The following is a 14,832-nucleotide window of genomic DNA, read 5'->3' on the forward strand; positions in this document are numbered from 1 at the left end:
ATGCGTATTAATTGTCCCCGCCCGCGGGATTCTTTATAGTCAAATTGCGGGCCTTTTTCTCTGCCCGTTTAAGGGGCAAGAAAAAACGCGGTTTCTGATGGCCAGGCCCCGTTAGATCAAGGTTCCTGCTCCCCTCCGCGCCCATCCCCCCGTTAACGTCATCGCAACTTGCCAAGAAAGCGGGGGAGAGCGAGGGGGAGGAAAACAAGCCCAGGTCGGTTGACTGGGAGTGGGGGGGCGGGGGCGGCCTCCACACCGGGTCCGCACTTGGGTGGAGAGAAATGGGGATGGACCCCCACGAGGCTAGGCGTAGGACGAGGCGGTGGAGGAGGCCGCGGGGTGGGAAGGAGGAGTTGGGCCCGATGTTTTGGGCTTTCTTTTATGGCCAATAAGCCGGGCACCAGGGAGGTGCTTAATTACATAAATTCGCCTGAATTACGTGAGGGTACAGGTGCATTAATGCTAATCCAACCCTCCTGCTCGAAGAAACTGAGTCGAATGGCGCAGTTTTTACTCGAACAACCCGAGCAAAAATCACTATAGTCCTTTTATGTCAGAATAAAGTCATCCTTAGCCAAAAGGGAAAGGGGGGAGATGGAGGAGAAATCCAAGGCATAGGGGAGGCGTGCATTCTAGGAAAAAGCAGGAAAAGAAGAAATAAAGTAGTATAAAAACAGAAAGGAGAAAGAGACAGGAGATCAAAGAAGAATACTATATAATATGAAGGAAGAAGTAGAGTGATATATTCACCATAGAATGCCAAATAGAGAAAAGAAGAGAGGAAGAAAGAATAGTATAAAGAGGAAAAAAAAAGTATAAAATAAGCAAAAGGTTTATTAGTGAAAACAAAGTAATAAAAAAAACAATACTATATATATATTTATGAGTTTTATCATCTTTTCTTGTCTCTGTCGAGGTTGCTCAATTGTGCTCGCATTCTTGCCACGGAGGATTGCGTGTCTTGCATGAATTTCTTGCCCGTCACTGCGGCAGTGGTGATAGTGGCGGTTGACGAGGTTATGGTGGTGGCGGTAGGCGCAGAGCCAATAGACTTCGACTGCATCACCTCAGTCTTGTCTTCTTCAGATCGCTTTGTGGAGGGAATACTGATCTGGCGGGACGAGGATATCGTCGCTTTTCTCCGGAATGTATCGGGGAGATGAAGGTCACCCCTCGTCGCCGAAAGCTACACATGGGTAATCGCCGAGCACACAGTTAGCCAGAGAACTTAAGAGTGCGCTAAAGAAAGGGGGTGTGCTTACGCTAGGCCGTATTTCAATAAGCCACGAGTGGCTCATCGCCTCCCCCGGAGTCATTCGCTTTTCGGGATCCCAAATGAGACACTGGGCGATAAAGTCAACAAAATGGGCGTCTTGGCATTTCAACGCCTGCTGCAACGTTCGAGTTCCGGGTCGCCGCTTCTTCCCCTTGGTGCTTGTGTACAGGCGAGGCGAGCCTGTGGAATCGAAAAACAGTTTACGGCGGGAGCTCTTCTCGACAAGGTGTTGATCGGGCACTCCATTGATCTCCATGATACACGCCAACTGATCTTGCTCGTTCTCTCCGGGAAAGAGAGGGTAGCCTGTGTGGGTGATAAAAGGAAGGCATGAGCGAATTAAAGCCACACTGCTGTCCCCAGGCTAGACACCTATGCTTACCTGTCAACAATTCGGCCAGGATACACCCCAGACTCCACATGTCGATCGCCATGTTGTAGCTCATCCCCAAAATGACTTCAGGAGATCGGTAGAAGCGACTTTGTATATAGGTGTACACTAGAAATAAAATAGATTTCAGTTTGAATGGAATGGATCTTCCAAGACAGCCTTGCTTTCACAATAATATTCTCCAAGTGCCCTTACCTCGCTCATTCTCGAAACAGCTACTGCCGAAATCAATCATCTTGATGCCGGTCTTGGTAGGGTCCTTGAGCAGCACATTTTCCGGTTTCAAATCACAATGCACAACCTGGTGTTTGTACAGGAGTGAGAGAGCCTTCAGCAACTGATGTGTAAATCTAAGGATACAGGTTGTGGTTATCTCAAAATTTCTGAAAGAAAATAAAAAGGAGTATAAAAAATAGGTACTTCTTGATAAGATTGGGCGTTGATCCCTGAAAGTTGTTGCCCTTTATGAACTCATAGAGATTGATGCTCAGGCACTCGAACACAATGCAAAGATGGTTCCGGAATTGGAAGTGGTCTGTCATTCGTACGCAATTATGCTCATCATCCGGATCCTTGAAACGGGAAGGGGCAGGGGAATGAGATCAATATTAGCTCAATGATAAAAATGCCTTTGGAAATAAAAAGGACTTACCCATTTGTTTATCTGTTCCAGAATCCTAATCTCAACTTGGGCTTGGCAGTGAAACCGCTTCTTATTGCGAATGATCTTCACTGCAACCACTTCTCCTGTCTTGTGATCGAAGCAGCGAGCCACCTGTCCAAATGAGCCTTTGCCGAGCGAGTCCTTTACCTCGTAACGATACCCCAAGTGGTCCTGAACGGTTATCTGGTAGTCACCTTTTTCATCATCGTAGCCTATTAACATACGAGGGAAGAGTGAGTACGAGGAATCATGTCAACACATCAAACTGCTGCAATACCATAGTTGTTAGTGGTTTGTTCGCGAGTGGCCATCTTTTTCGGCGAGCCCTGTCCCACATAATATATCTGGGGAAACTCGAGAATTTCCGTGATTTCATATACGCTTAGGTGCTTCGCGTACACCTTGACTGCCGTCTGTGGACTTAGTGCAAACCCAGCTCCCCGAGAACGGGGCTCCTTCAGAGTCTCGCTACGAGTGTCCTTAGGAGAGGCCAAGTCGCCACTGCTTGAGAGCGAGGGCAGGGTGCTGGATTTGGTTAAGGTGGATGAAGAAAGGGAGAGATGCGCTGGTTTTTCCGTAGGCCATGCAGGAGGTTTTTCGAGTATTGAGGCGGACGAAGGGTTAGCAGCAAGCGACTCCAACTGCCGTGTTGATGAAACAAGAGTGCTTAGGGAGGGAGGTTTTGACGGACTCGGCAGACTCACATTTTGATCACGGGGATTCAAGTGTGACGGTTTAATAGGCGAAACATCTTGGAGGGCAAGTGGATCGCGCCGTGTCCCTACCACAGGTCGTGGGTCCGTCAGCGCCCTACCAAGCAGGGTAGGAATGCTGGACTGGCTTATCTTGCGTGTACGTGGTAAAGCATTTGAGTCACTAGGTTGCGGGGGAGGGTCAGTGGTGTTCAAGGAAGGCTTGGCTTTTGTGATCAAGGGTGGAGCAGCAAGCGTTTTGCGATTCGAGATGCTGGAGGGCGACTTAGAGAAATTGTAGGACGTGGCCCGTGGTTTGGACGAGACGGGTTTCGGGCCAGTGCTAGGCTGGAAGACGGAGGACGAAAGGGAGGCGACGGGGAAATCGGCATCTCTCTGCGTGGGAGTAGTTGTGGTTGTATTGGCTTCTGACGGCTGCCGGGTCATTGATGAAGGTAAGGGTAGGCGGGTACCTCGAGAATTGGGCGGGGATTCATCGCTCTCCTTTTTGGTGGGTGATTCGTCATCTGCTCGCGTACGAGACGGTATAGGGATTTTGGTAGGGGAGGGTATCTTGCCAGGAACGGGCGAGCGGTTGGGCGAAGTCTTTCTCTCGGGGGCGAGATTCGCTTCAAGAGGCAGCAGCTTCATGGGGGGAAGCGCTAGCGAGCGAATGGGGGCAGGCTGAGAGCTCGGAAGAGTCTTTTCATTGTTTTTCAACAAAGCAAATAATCAGCAAAACAACACTGTTAGCTCATCAGCCGGGAAGACGCCTTCAACTTTTCTCACCTTTCCTCTCTTTCGTGTAGGAGTCGTTCGCTTCGTCAGTGTGTTTTCACTGCTAGTGGTCGCCAAATTAGTTTCGCTCATTTTCGCATAGGGGAGCATACCAAGAACTCGCGGCTTCAGCTCATCTGATTTTCCGCAGCTCACTACTCGCTTGGCCGGCGGTTCGCCCAATTTGGTCGTGGTATCTTTATTCGTGAGAACGACTGAAGAGGTAAGCTTGACACTGCGCTTAGGCTTGGGAGGAACTCCTGCCTTCGAGACGCCAGTCGGTAAGGAGAAATCCACGCCACCACTCAATAGGGGTGAGAACTCGCTGGGTTTACTTGATTGTTGGGTATCGGAGCCTCCGTGTAGAGTTGATTTAATCACTGAGTTTCGGGGATATTGCTCGCTAGAGGCCGAGGGCAATGCTTCACTAGCGAGACCAGGGATTGATTCGTTGTCACGACCCTTTGAAGAGACTTGACCAGAAACTACTCTCTTCGACTCTTTAGTGGTGAGTGTGTTGCGTGAATTTGCTCCTGACTGTGAGAGCTGAGGATCCGCCTCCATGATTGATTGAAGTTTCGCTGTCTGGGAAGGGGGTTTATGGGCCAAGCTGCCACGATTAGCCGAGATGGAAGCAGAGGAGGAGGGAGAGGAAGAGGATGCGGGTGAGGAAGTAGTAGTGTTGGAGAGCGGAATAGTCTTGGTGGTTTCGAGACTATGGTTGGAATCGCCTGAGGAAGGCTTCGATCGCATCGACGTCGACATACTGGGAGCAGATATCCGGTTAGAGGCGAGCGATCTTCGTCTCTCCAGTGAAGACGATATACCCCGGGATTCTGATAATTTGGAGACAATGAGTCTCTCTTGCGTGCCGTCTTGCTTGGCTACTTCTTGTCGGGTCGGTGTGTCACGACGTGAAGATAGAACATTCGAGTGTGGTGAAGAAGGGATCTTCTGTGAGAGACCAGAAGTTTTCAGGGCTGAAGGAGAAGCAGGAGGGAGATGCTTTCGTTCATTAGATGGGGGTCGCGATTTCATAGTGCTTGATGTGTTATTGGACAAGTGAGGCGAATCAGATTTATCTCGATTCGTCGAGACGTTTTTCTCTGCTGCTGATGCTGCGGTTTCATCAGGCGACAAGACCAATGACTGTCTTTGTGAGGAAGCAGTGCTAGAGGGGCGCGAGGAGGAAGCGGATAGGGACATTGATGAGCGTAAACTACCTGACGTATTATTTTTGTTCCATGACCGTGTGGTAGCCTGGTCTTCTGCAGCCACCGCTTCTCGGGAACGCTTTCCACGCGAGATACTGTTTTGCGATGTGCTGCCCTTTGCGATGGAATTCGATGTGGAAGCTATTTTATCACTGGAGGGCACAGAACATCCCCTTTCTCTTGTGGTCTTTTGCACGGATGGGATCTGTGTATCTTTGCGCGTCCATGATTGTGAAGCAGATTGTGCTGATGAGGAAACCGAAGGGTTGCGACTGATTTTAGAGGCATTGGCAGACGAGTTGGTGGAAGAGATGTAGGCCAGGGACGCAGCAGATGTGCCTGTAGACATCGCAGACGATGACCTTTTGGCCGGAGGGAGTGGGAGGGCCCGAGCGAGTTAATGCGGGCGCGATAATGTCGAATGTCTGTAAGCTTGGGTTGTAGAAGTGAAAAAAAGTGGGGAAGAGGGGAGAAAAGGGAAGAGAAATGGGACGAAAGAAATCTTCAATCTTGTTTAAATACTGTACATCTGATCCTCTTAACAAAGGGAATATGTTTATTGAAACATTACGTCAGGTGCAGTTCGTAATGTTTCCAGAGAAAAAGAGGAGAAAACCAAATGAAATCAGAATCGTTTCACGCTGCTGTTGAACTCTTTGCGCGTTCTCTTGGTTTCAACAAAACATGTACGGTCAATAGCTTGAAGTAATTTCACCACCCAGCACACAGGATACCACACTTACGTCACTCGGAAACGAATAAGCATACGAAAACAAGGGGGGGCTAAAAGATCTCGATTGTCTCCAACCATTTCGTCCAAAAAATGCATCTCACACGGGCCCTCTTCAGCGTGGTCAAGAAGACGACTACAGGAATCTATGGTATTCCTGTGCATCCGAACCCCCGTCCCCATCTCATTGAGACCTACAGGAAAACTCTCACTGCTCTCGAGCGTCTCCCCCCCTCTGCTGTCTATCGCCAGGCCACTACATCCATCACACAACAGCGTCTCGCGATTGTCGAAGCCAATGAGGACATCCAAGATATTGAAGAAAAGCTTGATGCTGGGCAAATTGAAGAGGCTATCATGCAGGCAGAGGATGAGCTTTCTCTTGTAGGAAAAATGGAAGAGTGGAAAGCGTATGTCTACTATTCTCTTAAATCATAGATCGCTCATTAACTTGTGCGAAATTTTCGTCTTTAGATGGGAACCGCTTGAAGTCGAGCCGCCAGCTCGCCAGTGGGAGTATCCTGGTCGCAAAGTTGACGATAAACATACCAGCTAAATGAAGACATTTTAGAAGCGACCATGTATGTTTATTGCGATTTCTTGTGAGGAAGCTCGATGTTTGCCTTGTTCTATATATATATATTTTTAATTTGCTTCTTTGAAGTCTCATAGAAAATATACAGTTTATTTTGTAAAGAATTGTTACTATGCAAAGTGTTTAGTTCATGTTTCGACTATGAAATAATCCCAAAGCCAAGTGTTTCTCGAATAACTATTATTACAGGATCTAGCTATTCGCAACCTACAGGCTGTTAACATTCTACTTAACACCAAAAGTATATTCACACGACCCTATTGGGAACGAAGTGGTGAGAATGGCTTATTGTAATGAGCCTTTTTCCAACTGAACTCCTCAAATACATTTAATTGGATTCGGAAAGATAAGCTAATTCCAGCCAGGTTTCTCTAAAATAAGAGATCCCACATTCTAAATCATTTTCAATGTTCAAGGACTTCAATGCAAGGTTACGTCTGTTCTTATCTTTCTCTTCTTTTATCATTATCTTGTTGTGATATACAGACATGTCTGCCCCCTGCGGCCCACGCAAACCTATGAAGTTTTAAGCTTGATGGTTCTGAGAAGGCATTGTCGAGTCTCAGACAAATTAAAATTACAAATGGCAGTTTAATTAAGATGGTGGGCTTAAAGAAACCGTGGCATCTGTCTTTCTTTTGCTTTTTAAATTTCATCAAACCTACGCTTTCGAGCGGAATTTATAGGGTATATTTTCACCGTCGAATTATGGTAACCAAGATTCGCGTAGAATGCTTTTTTTTTTTGGACTCGGGGATTCAAATCACTAATCAGATACTAATCTCTCCGCCGTTCCTAGTTCCAACTAGACCGAGGGCGAAATTTTCCTTCTCTTTGCTCTCTACTCTTTTAATTAGTTGCATGCGATAATGATTTTAGGCTATTTCACTCATCCAAATATCTTAAGACTGACTACCATCTTAGTTCGGCTTCCATTGGGCTTCTTTATCTACTTTATTTGGATTGCATACGAATCATTAAGGTGCTACATACAATTGCGACCACTCTGGATAAGTGGCAAAAAGTATTCTCACTGTAAGTGCCAATGTGAATCAAGCAGCCGCAATTAGTTTATGTATTATTTTATTAAATTGGTTGTAGTCCAAGAAGAGCTCTTTGATAAAGACAACGCGTATGGGAAGCATGTTTATATTGATGTTGGAGAGGGTAGAAAAATTCACGCCGTTGAGTCGGGGAATGAGGGAGGGGACCTTGTCCTTTTCCTGCATGGGTTCCCTCAGGTAAAGAGAGTTGCACCATTACCTGCTTTATGGATCTACTCACAGATAATCCAACTGAATTCTAGTGTTGGTACGAATGGCGACACCAGCTCAAGGGACTCAAGAACGAGGGTTATCTTCTAGTGGCAATAGATTTGGTATATTAATCGATACTCCCTCGAGAAAGTCGAAATTCCATTTTTTCATTGAAAAACCTTGCATGTTAGCCTGGCTATGGCGCGTCGTATTCTCCATCCTCACTTTCACAATACAATATGCGTACCATAATCAAGGCCTTACGCCAAGTAATCGACCACTATGGAGGAAAATGCGCAGCCCTAGTTGGCCACGATCTCGGCGGGGCGCTTGCCTTCCATTTGGCATATGATTCGTGGCAGAAGGAGCAACAGCAAGGAGAGAAAGGCTACATTCAAAATCTGATTATCCTCAATGCCCCTCCCACTGACTTGCAAAAACAAAACATTAAAGTATGCCTTTTTTTTGTTTTCTCTGGCGTCCAAACCATTCCCTTATCTTGCTTTAACGGTATTTTAGTCCCCCATAAGAAACATCTTTTCACTTCGCACCTTCTTTCGCTCACTCAAACACCCCCGCTACCTTGTCCCATTTCTTGACCGTGCACTCCCGTCGTTACTTCAGTTATTACGAAGCAGCTACATGTGCGTTTTCCTCTTACCCTATCCGCTACCTGAAATTGCCTTTATGATTGGAGATTGTCCCATTGTGCAGGATGGGATCCGGTTTGGCGGTGTAAAGAATATAGATCAGGATGACTTGGATCGATACAAAGCTAGCTGTCTTCGCAATGGACTGCGAAGCGTGGGAGGAATGCTAGGCTACTATCGAAGCGGGACAATATATAATTGGGAGGGCGTACGGCGGGGCGAACTAGCCGTTACTGGAATCGATACCCTTTTAATTTGGGTTAGCAGTCTTTTCATTCATCCTTGTTGTTGATTAATAATACTCACATCAAACACATTGGCTACTTGCCCACACTTTTTTTTTCCTCTTTTAGGGAGACAGGGATATAGCGCTTCAGCGCGAAACATGCCTTAATAATATCGTCACCAAGCTGCCGAATGTTTCAGTTGTGAGATTACATGATGCAGGCCACTTTGTGGTTGAGGAGGCATGCGAGCATGTGAACGAGCTGATTCGAAAATTCTTAAAGAGATAAGGGATCTTGTAATTAATTATTTTTCTTTTTCCTTTGAAAAAAGAGAAATATAACTCTTCTATTGAAAGTTTCAATATACATCGAGCATATGTATTTTTCGAAAGAAGGAAATATAAACTATTTTTGCATATAATTTAAAGTAACCAACACATACAATGAGCTGAGCTGATGATAAAAATGTCACTACAAGGGTGGTTGGCTCCGCCACTCCGCCAATTCTCTCGCGTTACTCTACTGTCACCTGGGAAGCACTTACTCCAGCCATTTTATTTGAAGGGGACTCCATGGCTGCTCCCGAATCTCTTGTTATGCCGTTTATCCCGCTTCCAGCAATGGCCTCAGCGACTTCTTGCAGTTCAGGGTCGGGTTCATCCACGACCGCATGCAATAACGCTTGCTTGTGCTCCTCCTCGGCATTTCGCAATTGTTCCTCACGGGTAGGTGGAAGTCGCTCGTTGATGAGGTCCGAGTTACGTGCCTCTTCGAAGGTAGTGATTGCTGGCAAAAAAGGAAAATGGGGAAGTCGAATACACGAAAAGTCAATTAGATCTCGCAAGAAAAATATTTATGAAATATAAAAAATGAAGCTGTACCGTGTTTGAGGCCTTCAGAACCAAGGATGAGTGTACCATGAGGAATTTTGCCGGTTCCAGACTTAACCTTGAGCTCCATCACACTCTCAGATTCCTGGCGTAACACTTGGAATACCCGCGCCATACGGCCAACAGCTAGAATCTTATTCTTAATCACTTGTCGGCGCTGTTCAACATCCATTTCAGCTAGAAATTGATAAATAGATATAGCATATTAAAAAAAATTTGCTTGCTGACTATATACAGATAAATACATGTACGTACCATTTTCTACTTCAAATAGGGGACCTTCTTCGTCTGCCAACTCTTCCTTACTGCAAACATTTAGAACTGCGAGAAGCATATCGGTAACTAAAGAAAAGAAGAGCATTAACCATCTACTAAATATTTCGATAGGAAAGAAAAGAGGCCTTTTTTACTTTTTTGCCCCACAAACGGTAAACTCCAGGTAAACACATCCATGAAATTGGGCAACCAGTAAGGGTGAGGTGAGCAGTTGAATTGCCGGATATTCATGACATTATTCTCGTACTTTAAAATGGCCGCTTTGTTGTTGTAAACATCCAAGTAGTTTGGTGCGGAAAAGAGTGTCATTACGGAGGGGAATCCCGTCTTTTTTGTCTTGCGATACATGCGATATCCGGCGTCCTGGGCCTCGTGTGCGCGAATGATGGATAGGAGATTGTTACGTTCGAGGAATGCACAAGCAGCCTGATAGGTGTAGAAAAACGAGCAACCACGAACGTGATTGTGCACGAAAAAGTCCTGTGTCCTTTCGTGTCCGAAATCCTCGATCGGGTCGGACCAAAGGAGATCACACATAATCCCATGGGTAGGAGGTTCACGGAAGCGGTCAATCTATCGAGTAGGTTTGCAGAGGGGTTATTGCGAATTCATGGGTAATTAATTAAGGAGTCGATTACTTTATTAAAGTCATCAAGGGTGTTCAGCTCGGGAGAGAGTCCACCGTGGACGCACAGGAATTGTTTATTCATAACAGCTGCCAGTGGGAGCGCGCAAAACGATTCCATACACGCGTCATAAACTCGTGTAGAGTATTTGTGCTCGCCTAAATATAACAGCAGATTTAGTAAATATTGTCAAGCCCATTTGTTCATGACAACAAGTTACACTCTGTTTGGAATGTGAAGTATTGGGTCAAGTGGCGACATTCATGATTCCCTCGCAGAAGGAACAGAGTTTTCGGGTACCAAAGTTTGAGAGACCAGAGATAGAGTACACACTTTTGAAGCGGGAGAAAAATAAAACAAATATTAGAGTAAAAAAATCTGTGTTCAAGTTGAGCAGCTATCCGTTTTTTTTATTCTCAACTTACCTCAATGGAGAAATAACCTCGGTCAACATAATCACCTAGGAAAAGATATGTGGTATCCGCTGGATTCCCTCCCACTTCAAAGAGCTTCATTAGGTCATAATACTGGCCATGAATATCACCACAAACTGAATTGGATGATAAGTGAATGCATATAATAATCCAAATAGAAACATTAATCACCAGCGGAATAAAATGGGGGCCTGGCCTAGGAAATCAACAAAGTGAGAAAATATACCTGTAATAGGAGAGCTCACGTGGAGAAGTGTGGGCTCGCTTTTCAACATCTCCGTGCATTTATTGATAATATAGAGCGCATGCTCTTCTTTGAGGCGTCCCTCGCGAAAGAAGTGGTGTTTTAGGAAATTAATGTCGGGTAAGTCCGGTCGTTCCTTGGAAAAGAATTCCTCATCTGTTGGTGTGTGAACAGCAGGAGCCGGAACATCTATATTGCATTACAGCAAAATCAAAAGAACGCAAGGAATTAGAGCGAAATGAAACCAACTAGCTATTAGTACCGATAGACGAGATACCAATTACCTTTAATAACGCGTTCTTTGGTAGACACCGGCGTGCCGTCCTCGCTATGAAAGATGGAAAAGTCTATTTTGGGAACTATTGAAAAAGAGATTGAACTAAGCAAGGGAGGTCTGTTAAAGAGCAATCTTCGAGATGACCTTCCGGCTTATTTAACATCCGCATTAGGACTTGGTTCGATGTGGTGGTTGAAGTCGGCTCGCTCATGATCGGTGATTATTTTTTGCAAGACGAGAACAACTGCAAACGAAACATCGAGGATACATTGAAACTTCATGGGATAGCTCAAGGTGATAATTTGCCACCACTGATGACGTCATGCATCTTTAACGATATAGGTCTATTTTTTAATATCAGTGGGTTTTAGGCTTTATATAGGCCAACACCTGAAAAGAGGAACGAGTGTCACTTCTATCGACTGGGAACTGACAAAAGCAAGACATTCAAATGGCATACGCAAATCTCTCTCCCGAGCGCTCTGCTAACAGCGTTAAGAGAATGCCCCTAAATGAGGCTGGGCTTTCGTCGCCTAACATGAAGCCCAGAAATCAAGATGAGGTACTAATTCAATTTGTATTCATCATACCGTTATATAATGATAGAAATTTCTGCCTCGGAAAGATTCTCCTTGAGCCCTTCCACTATCTTTGCAAAAACCCTGGCAAAGAGATTCGCACCACCTTAATCGATGCATTTGACCAGTGGCTGCAGGTGCCTAAGCAAGAGCTCGGAGTCATTACTAATGTGGTGGAGATGCTTCACAATTGTAGCTTATTGTAAGGTGTAGTCCCGTATTAATCATGCAGGGGCATTCCTTTAATATTTGCCTTTTTAGAATCGACGATGTCCAGGACGACTCCACACTTCGACGCGGGGTACCAGGTAATTTCTGCCACCTCTTGTTTTCTAAATCTTCTAATTCACAAGTCAAATTTTGTGACATAAGTTGCCCACCATATCTACGGTATACCCATGACTATCAATTGCGCGAACTACGTAATGATCCTCGCTCTGCATGAGATCAACAAACTTAACAATCCGAAAATGATATCCATATTTACTGGTAACTCGAATCCTTTTGCTACTTATGTCCGACTTGCTAATTGAATCACGCAGAGGAACTACTAAATCTGCACCGAGGTCAAGGCATGGAGCTTTTTTGGCGCGACACCCTTACCTGTCCCACAGAAGATGAATACATCGAGATGGTCAAGAACAGTAAGATAACATTACATAGGTATAGAAAATACAGCACGGCTTAATTCTGTCCCCTACCCCCTCCCTAATAGAGACGGGAGGTTTGTTTCGGCTCGGCGTCAAACTTATGCAGGAGGCGAGTAACTCCAAAATGTACGCGATCAGAATTGATTTACGGCTCTAGTATTGCATACACGCTCACAGGCTATATTCTATTTGGCAGAGACTATGTTCCATTGGTGAATATTTTGGGGATTCATTTTCAGATTCGCGACGACTACATGAACCTGAAATCGCAGCAGGTTGTTTATATCCTTGTATAGATGTTTCTGAAGATCTCATTTCTAATTAGCTTGTATAACTAGCTTAAAGAGAACAAGGGCTTTTGCGAGGATTTAACCGAAGGGAAGTTCTCTTTCCCCATCATTCACTCTATCCGCGCAGACACGTCCAACCGCCAGCTTTTAAGTGAGCACACACCCCATTTCTCAGCGACTGACGTCCTAATTCTCATTTTCCACTGTAGATATATTGAAGCAGAGGACCAATTCACTTGAACTGAAGAACTATGCCCTTCAGCTCATGGAGCATACAAAGACTTTCGTGTACGTGCGTGATTACCTGGCCAAGGTGGAGCAGGAGGCACGTGAAGAGTTGGCTCGATTGGGAGGAAACCAAAAGCTGGAGAAGCTTTTGGATGTGTTGCATGTAGAATAGTTTTCTTATATCTTGTATCCTCTACAACCCCTTTGCACTTAAATGCGAGAATTTTTTGGAACGCTTTTTATTATTGGACTCTGACTATCTGTTAATATCTTATAATTTATATAAGTTTGATACGCTTTTAGTAAACGCGATTTACCCCCCCTCCCCCTCCCCCTTTATTTTCATTTCAATTCTTATTTAACTAATGGATTCAATTGGGTTTTTTTTTTGAAAATATGTCTATCATTTTCTTTATGATTTTTATTATAACAGAGTACTTACAGGTTAGAGCGCCAGCTGAATGTCATTTATAAATGGAATCTGAAGAAATGTGGGTTTCCATCCTATGGCTCCAGAATAAGCTAGCAAGATAGGCAAAAATGAATCAAAACCATAGCTGGCGATATCACAAACAAGATTTCACTTACCTTGCCGGTCGTCTTTCTAGTCTCCAAATCCTCATGCGCCTTCGCGGCATCTGTAAGCTTGTACAGATTCGTAGGCACTTTGATGTTGTTTTCCACCACCAGGCGCAACAGCTCCTCCGACAACGTTTTGAACTCCTCCGTGGTGGCAATGTAGTTAAAGAGGGTTGGACGCAGCAGCTTGAAATTGCCTTCGGTCAGTTTAAATAGGTCAACAGGATCCACCTTGCCGCTTGCGTTCCCGAAGCTGACCATGGTGCCCAAACGGCGCAGGCATTTGAGGCTTTGATCGAAAGTGGAGCGGCCCACCCCATCATAAACGGCATGGACTCCTTCGCCACCAGGGGTGAGCGAGCGCACCTTTTGGACGACGTCCTCCTTGGTGTAGAGGACGATGTGCTCAGCACCCGCCTCTTGGGCTAGTTTGGCCTTCTCCGAGCTCGATGTGGTCCCGATCACGTGGGCACCCAACGCTTTTGCTAGTTGCACCAGCCAAAGGCCGGTGCCACCCGCAGCGGCATGCACCAGGACCCAGTCACCCTTCTTGACTTCATATGAATATTTCAGCATACTGAGCGCAGTCAGACCTTGGATGAGAAGCCCAGCTCCCTCACGGAATGAGTACTCTTCGGGGAGCTTAATTGTTCTGCCCGGGTCGGCGACCGTATAGTCAGCATACGTTGAGCCAGCAAGGTAGGCCACGTGGTCGCCCTTTTTGAAGTTAGTCACATTCGGGCCCACCTCTTCAACGATTCCTGCAGCCTCGCGTCCGAGGATAAATGGCAATTCCACCTAGTTTCAGGTTTGAACTTAGCAAACCACTCTGTAATTCGACGCTTAAAGTGCTTACCTTATAAAGCCCGGTGCGGTGGTATGTGTCGATGAAATTCACACCTATTGCACAGCATTATTCTTTTTAGCGTGCTCTGAAACAATGAGCACAAAAAGGTGTCAGTTCCTTACCGATGGCCTGGTTCTTCACTAGTATCTGGCCCGCATTGGCCTTGGGAATGGGGAGACTTCCATGTTTCAGCACCTCCGTTCCGCCGTGCTTTTCGATGAAAACAGCATTCATGGAGGACATGGTTGAGAGCGTGCGGGTGTAATTTGGTTTGAGTCGACGTACAGTGTGGGAAAATAGAGTATTTAGCATAGAAAACGCCTTGAGGATCGATACCCCGGAGAATGATATAATTTCGACGCGCTCTTATACGCGTTATTATCTCTGCGCCTCAAAGATGGATGACAAATCTGAGAATCTATATAGCGATTATTAATTCAT

General features: G+C 45.6%; 6 protein-coding genes across 6 annotated transcripts; 3 read left to right on the forward strand and 3 right to left on the reverse strand.

The window, feature by feature from the left end:
• Positions 1-892: 892 nt before the first annotated feature.
• Positions 893-5,363, reverse strand: VTP21DRAFT_1956 (uncharacterized protein; the record flags this gene model as incomplete). Its single annotated transcript, XM_069392098.1, has 8 exons — positions 893-1,186; positions 1,263-1,582; positions 1,659-1,775; positions 1,863-2,017; positions 2,088-2,239; positions 2,320-2,543; positions 2,609-3,725; positions 3,813-5,363. The coding sequence occupies 8 exons, from the start codon at positions 5,361-5,363 to the stop codon at positions 893-895; spliced, it is 3,930 nt and encodes a 1,309-aa protein (XP_069250534.1).
• A 474-nt stretch (positions 5,364-5,837) lies between these two features.
• Positions 5,838-6,300, forward strand: VTP21DRAFT_1957 (uncharacterized protein; the record flags this gene model as incomplete). Its single annotated transcript, XM_069392099.1, has 2 exons — positions 5,838-6,154; positions 6,219-6,300. 2 exons carry the CDS (start codon positions 5,838-5,840, stop codon positions 6,298-6,300), a joined length of 399 nt encoding a protein of 132 aa, XP_069250535.1.
• Positions 6,301-7,208: 908 nt separating this feature from the next.
• On the forward strand, positions 7,209-8,760 carry VTP21DRAFT_1958 (uncharacterized protein; the record flags this gene model as incomplete). Its single annotated transcript, XM_069392100.1, has 6 exons — positions 7,209-7,374; positions 7,441-7,580; positions 7,646-7,717; positions 7,787-8,047; positions 8,115-8,504; positions 8,599-8,760. The coding sequence occupies 6 exons, from the start codon at positions 7,209-7,211 to the stop codon at positions 8,758-8,760; spliced, it is 1,191 nt and encodes a 396-aa protein (XP_069250536.1).
• Positions 8,761-8,986: 226 nt separating this feature from the next.
• On the reverse strand, positions 8,987-11,430 carry VTP21DRAFT_1959 (uncharacterized protein; the record flags this gene model as incomplete). The annotated part of the gene is made up of 10 exons (XM_069392101.1): positions 8,987-9,258; positions 9,354-9,539; positions 9,618-9,704; positions 9,773-10,211; positions 10,277-10,422; positions 10,485-10,596; positions 10,690-10,814; positions 10,925-11,131; positions 11,227-11,301; positions 11,364-11,430. The coding sequence occupies 10 exons, from the start codon at positions 11,428-11,430 to the stop codon at positions 8,987-8,989; spliced, it is 1,716 nt and encodes a 571-aa protein (XP_069250537.1).
• A 240-nt stretch (positions 11,431-11,670) lies between these two features.
• On the forward strand, positions 11,671-13,137 carry VTP21DRAFT_1960 (uncharacterized protein; the record flags this gene model as incomplete). The annotated part of the gene is made up of 9 exons (XM_069392103.1): positions 11,671-11,781; positions 11,845-11,999; positions 12,059-12,105; positions 12,170-12,286; positions 12,340-12,441; positions 12,513-12,573; positions 12,644-12,722; positions 12,786-12,888; positions 12,947-13,137. The coding sequence occupies 9 exons, from the start codon at positions 11,671-11,673 to the stop codon at positions 13,135-13,137; spliced, it is 966 nt and encodes a 321-aa protein (XP_069250538.1).
• Positions 13,138-13,469: 332 nt separating this feature from the next.
• On the reverse strand, positions 13,470-14,703 carry VTP21DRAFT_1961 (uncharacterized protein; the record flags this gene model as incomplete). The annotated part of the gene is made up of 4 exons (XM_069392104.1): positions 13,470-13,487; positions 13,554-14,342; positions 14,401-14,444; positions 14,514-14,703. 4 exons carry the CDS (start codon positions 14,701-14,703, stop codon positions 13,470-13,472), a joined length of 1,041 nt encoding a protein of 346 aa, XP_069250539.1.
• Between the last annotated feature and the right edge of the window lie 129 nt (positions 14,704-14,832).

This window comes from Calcarisporiella thermophila, assembly GCF_041956535.1.
Source record: "Calcarisporiella thermophila strain CBS 279.70 unplaced genomic scaffold VTP21scaffold_13, whole genome shotgun sequence".
NCBI classification, from domain to species: domain Eukaryota; kingdom Fungi; phylum Calcarisporiellomycota; class Calcarisporiellomycetes; order Calcarisporiellales; family Calcarisporiellaceae; genus Calcarisporiella; species Calcarisporiella thermophila.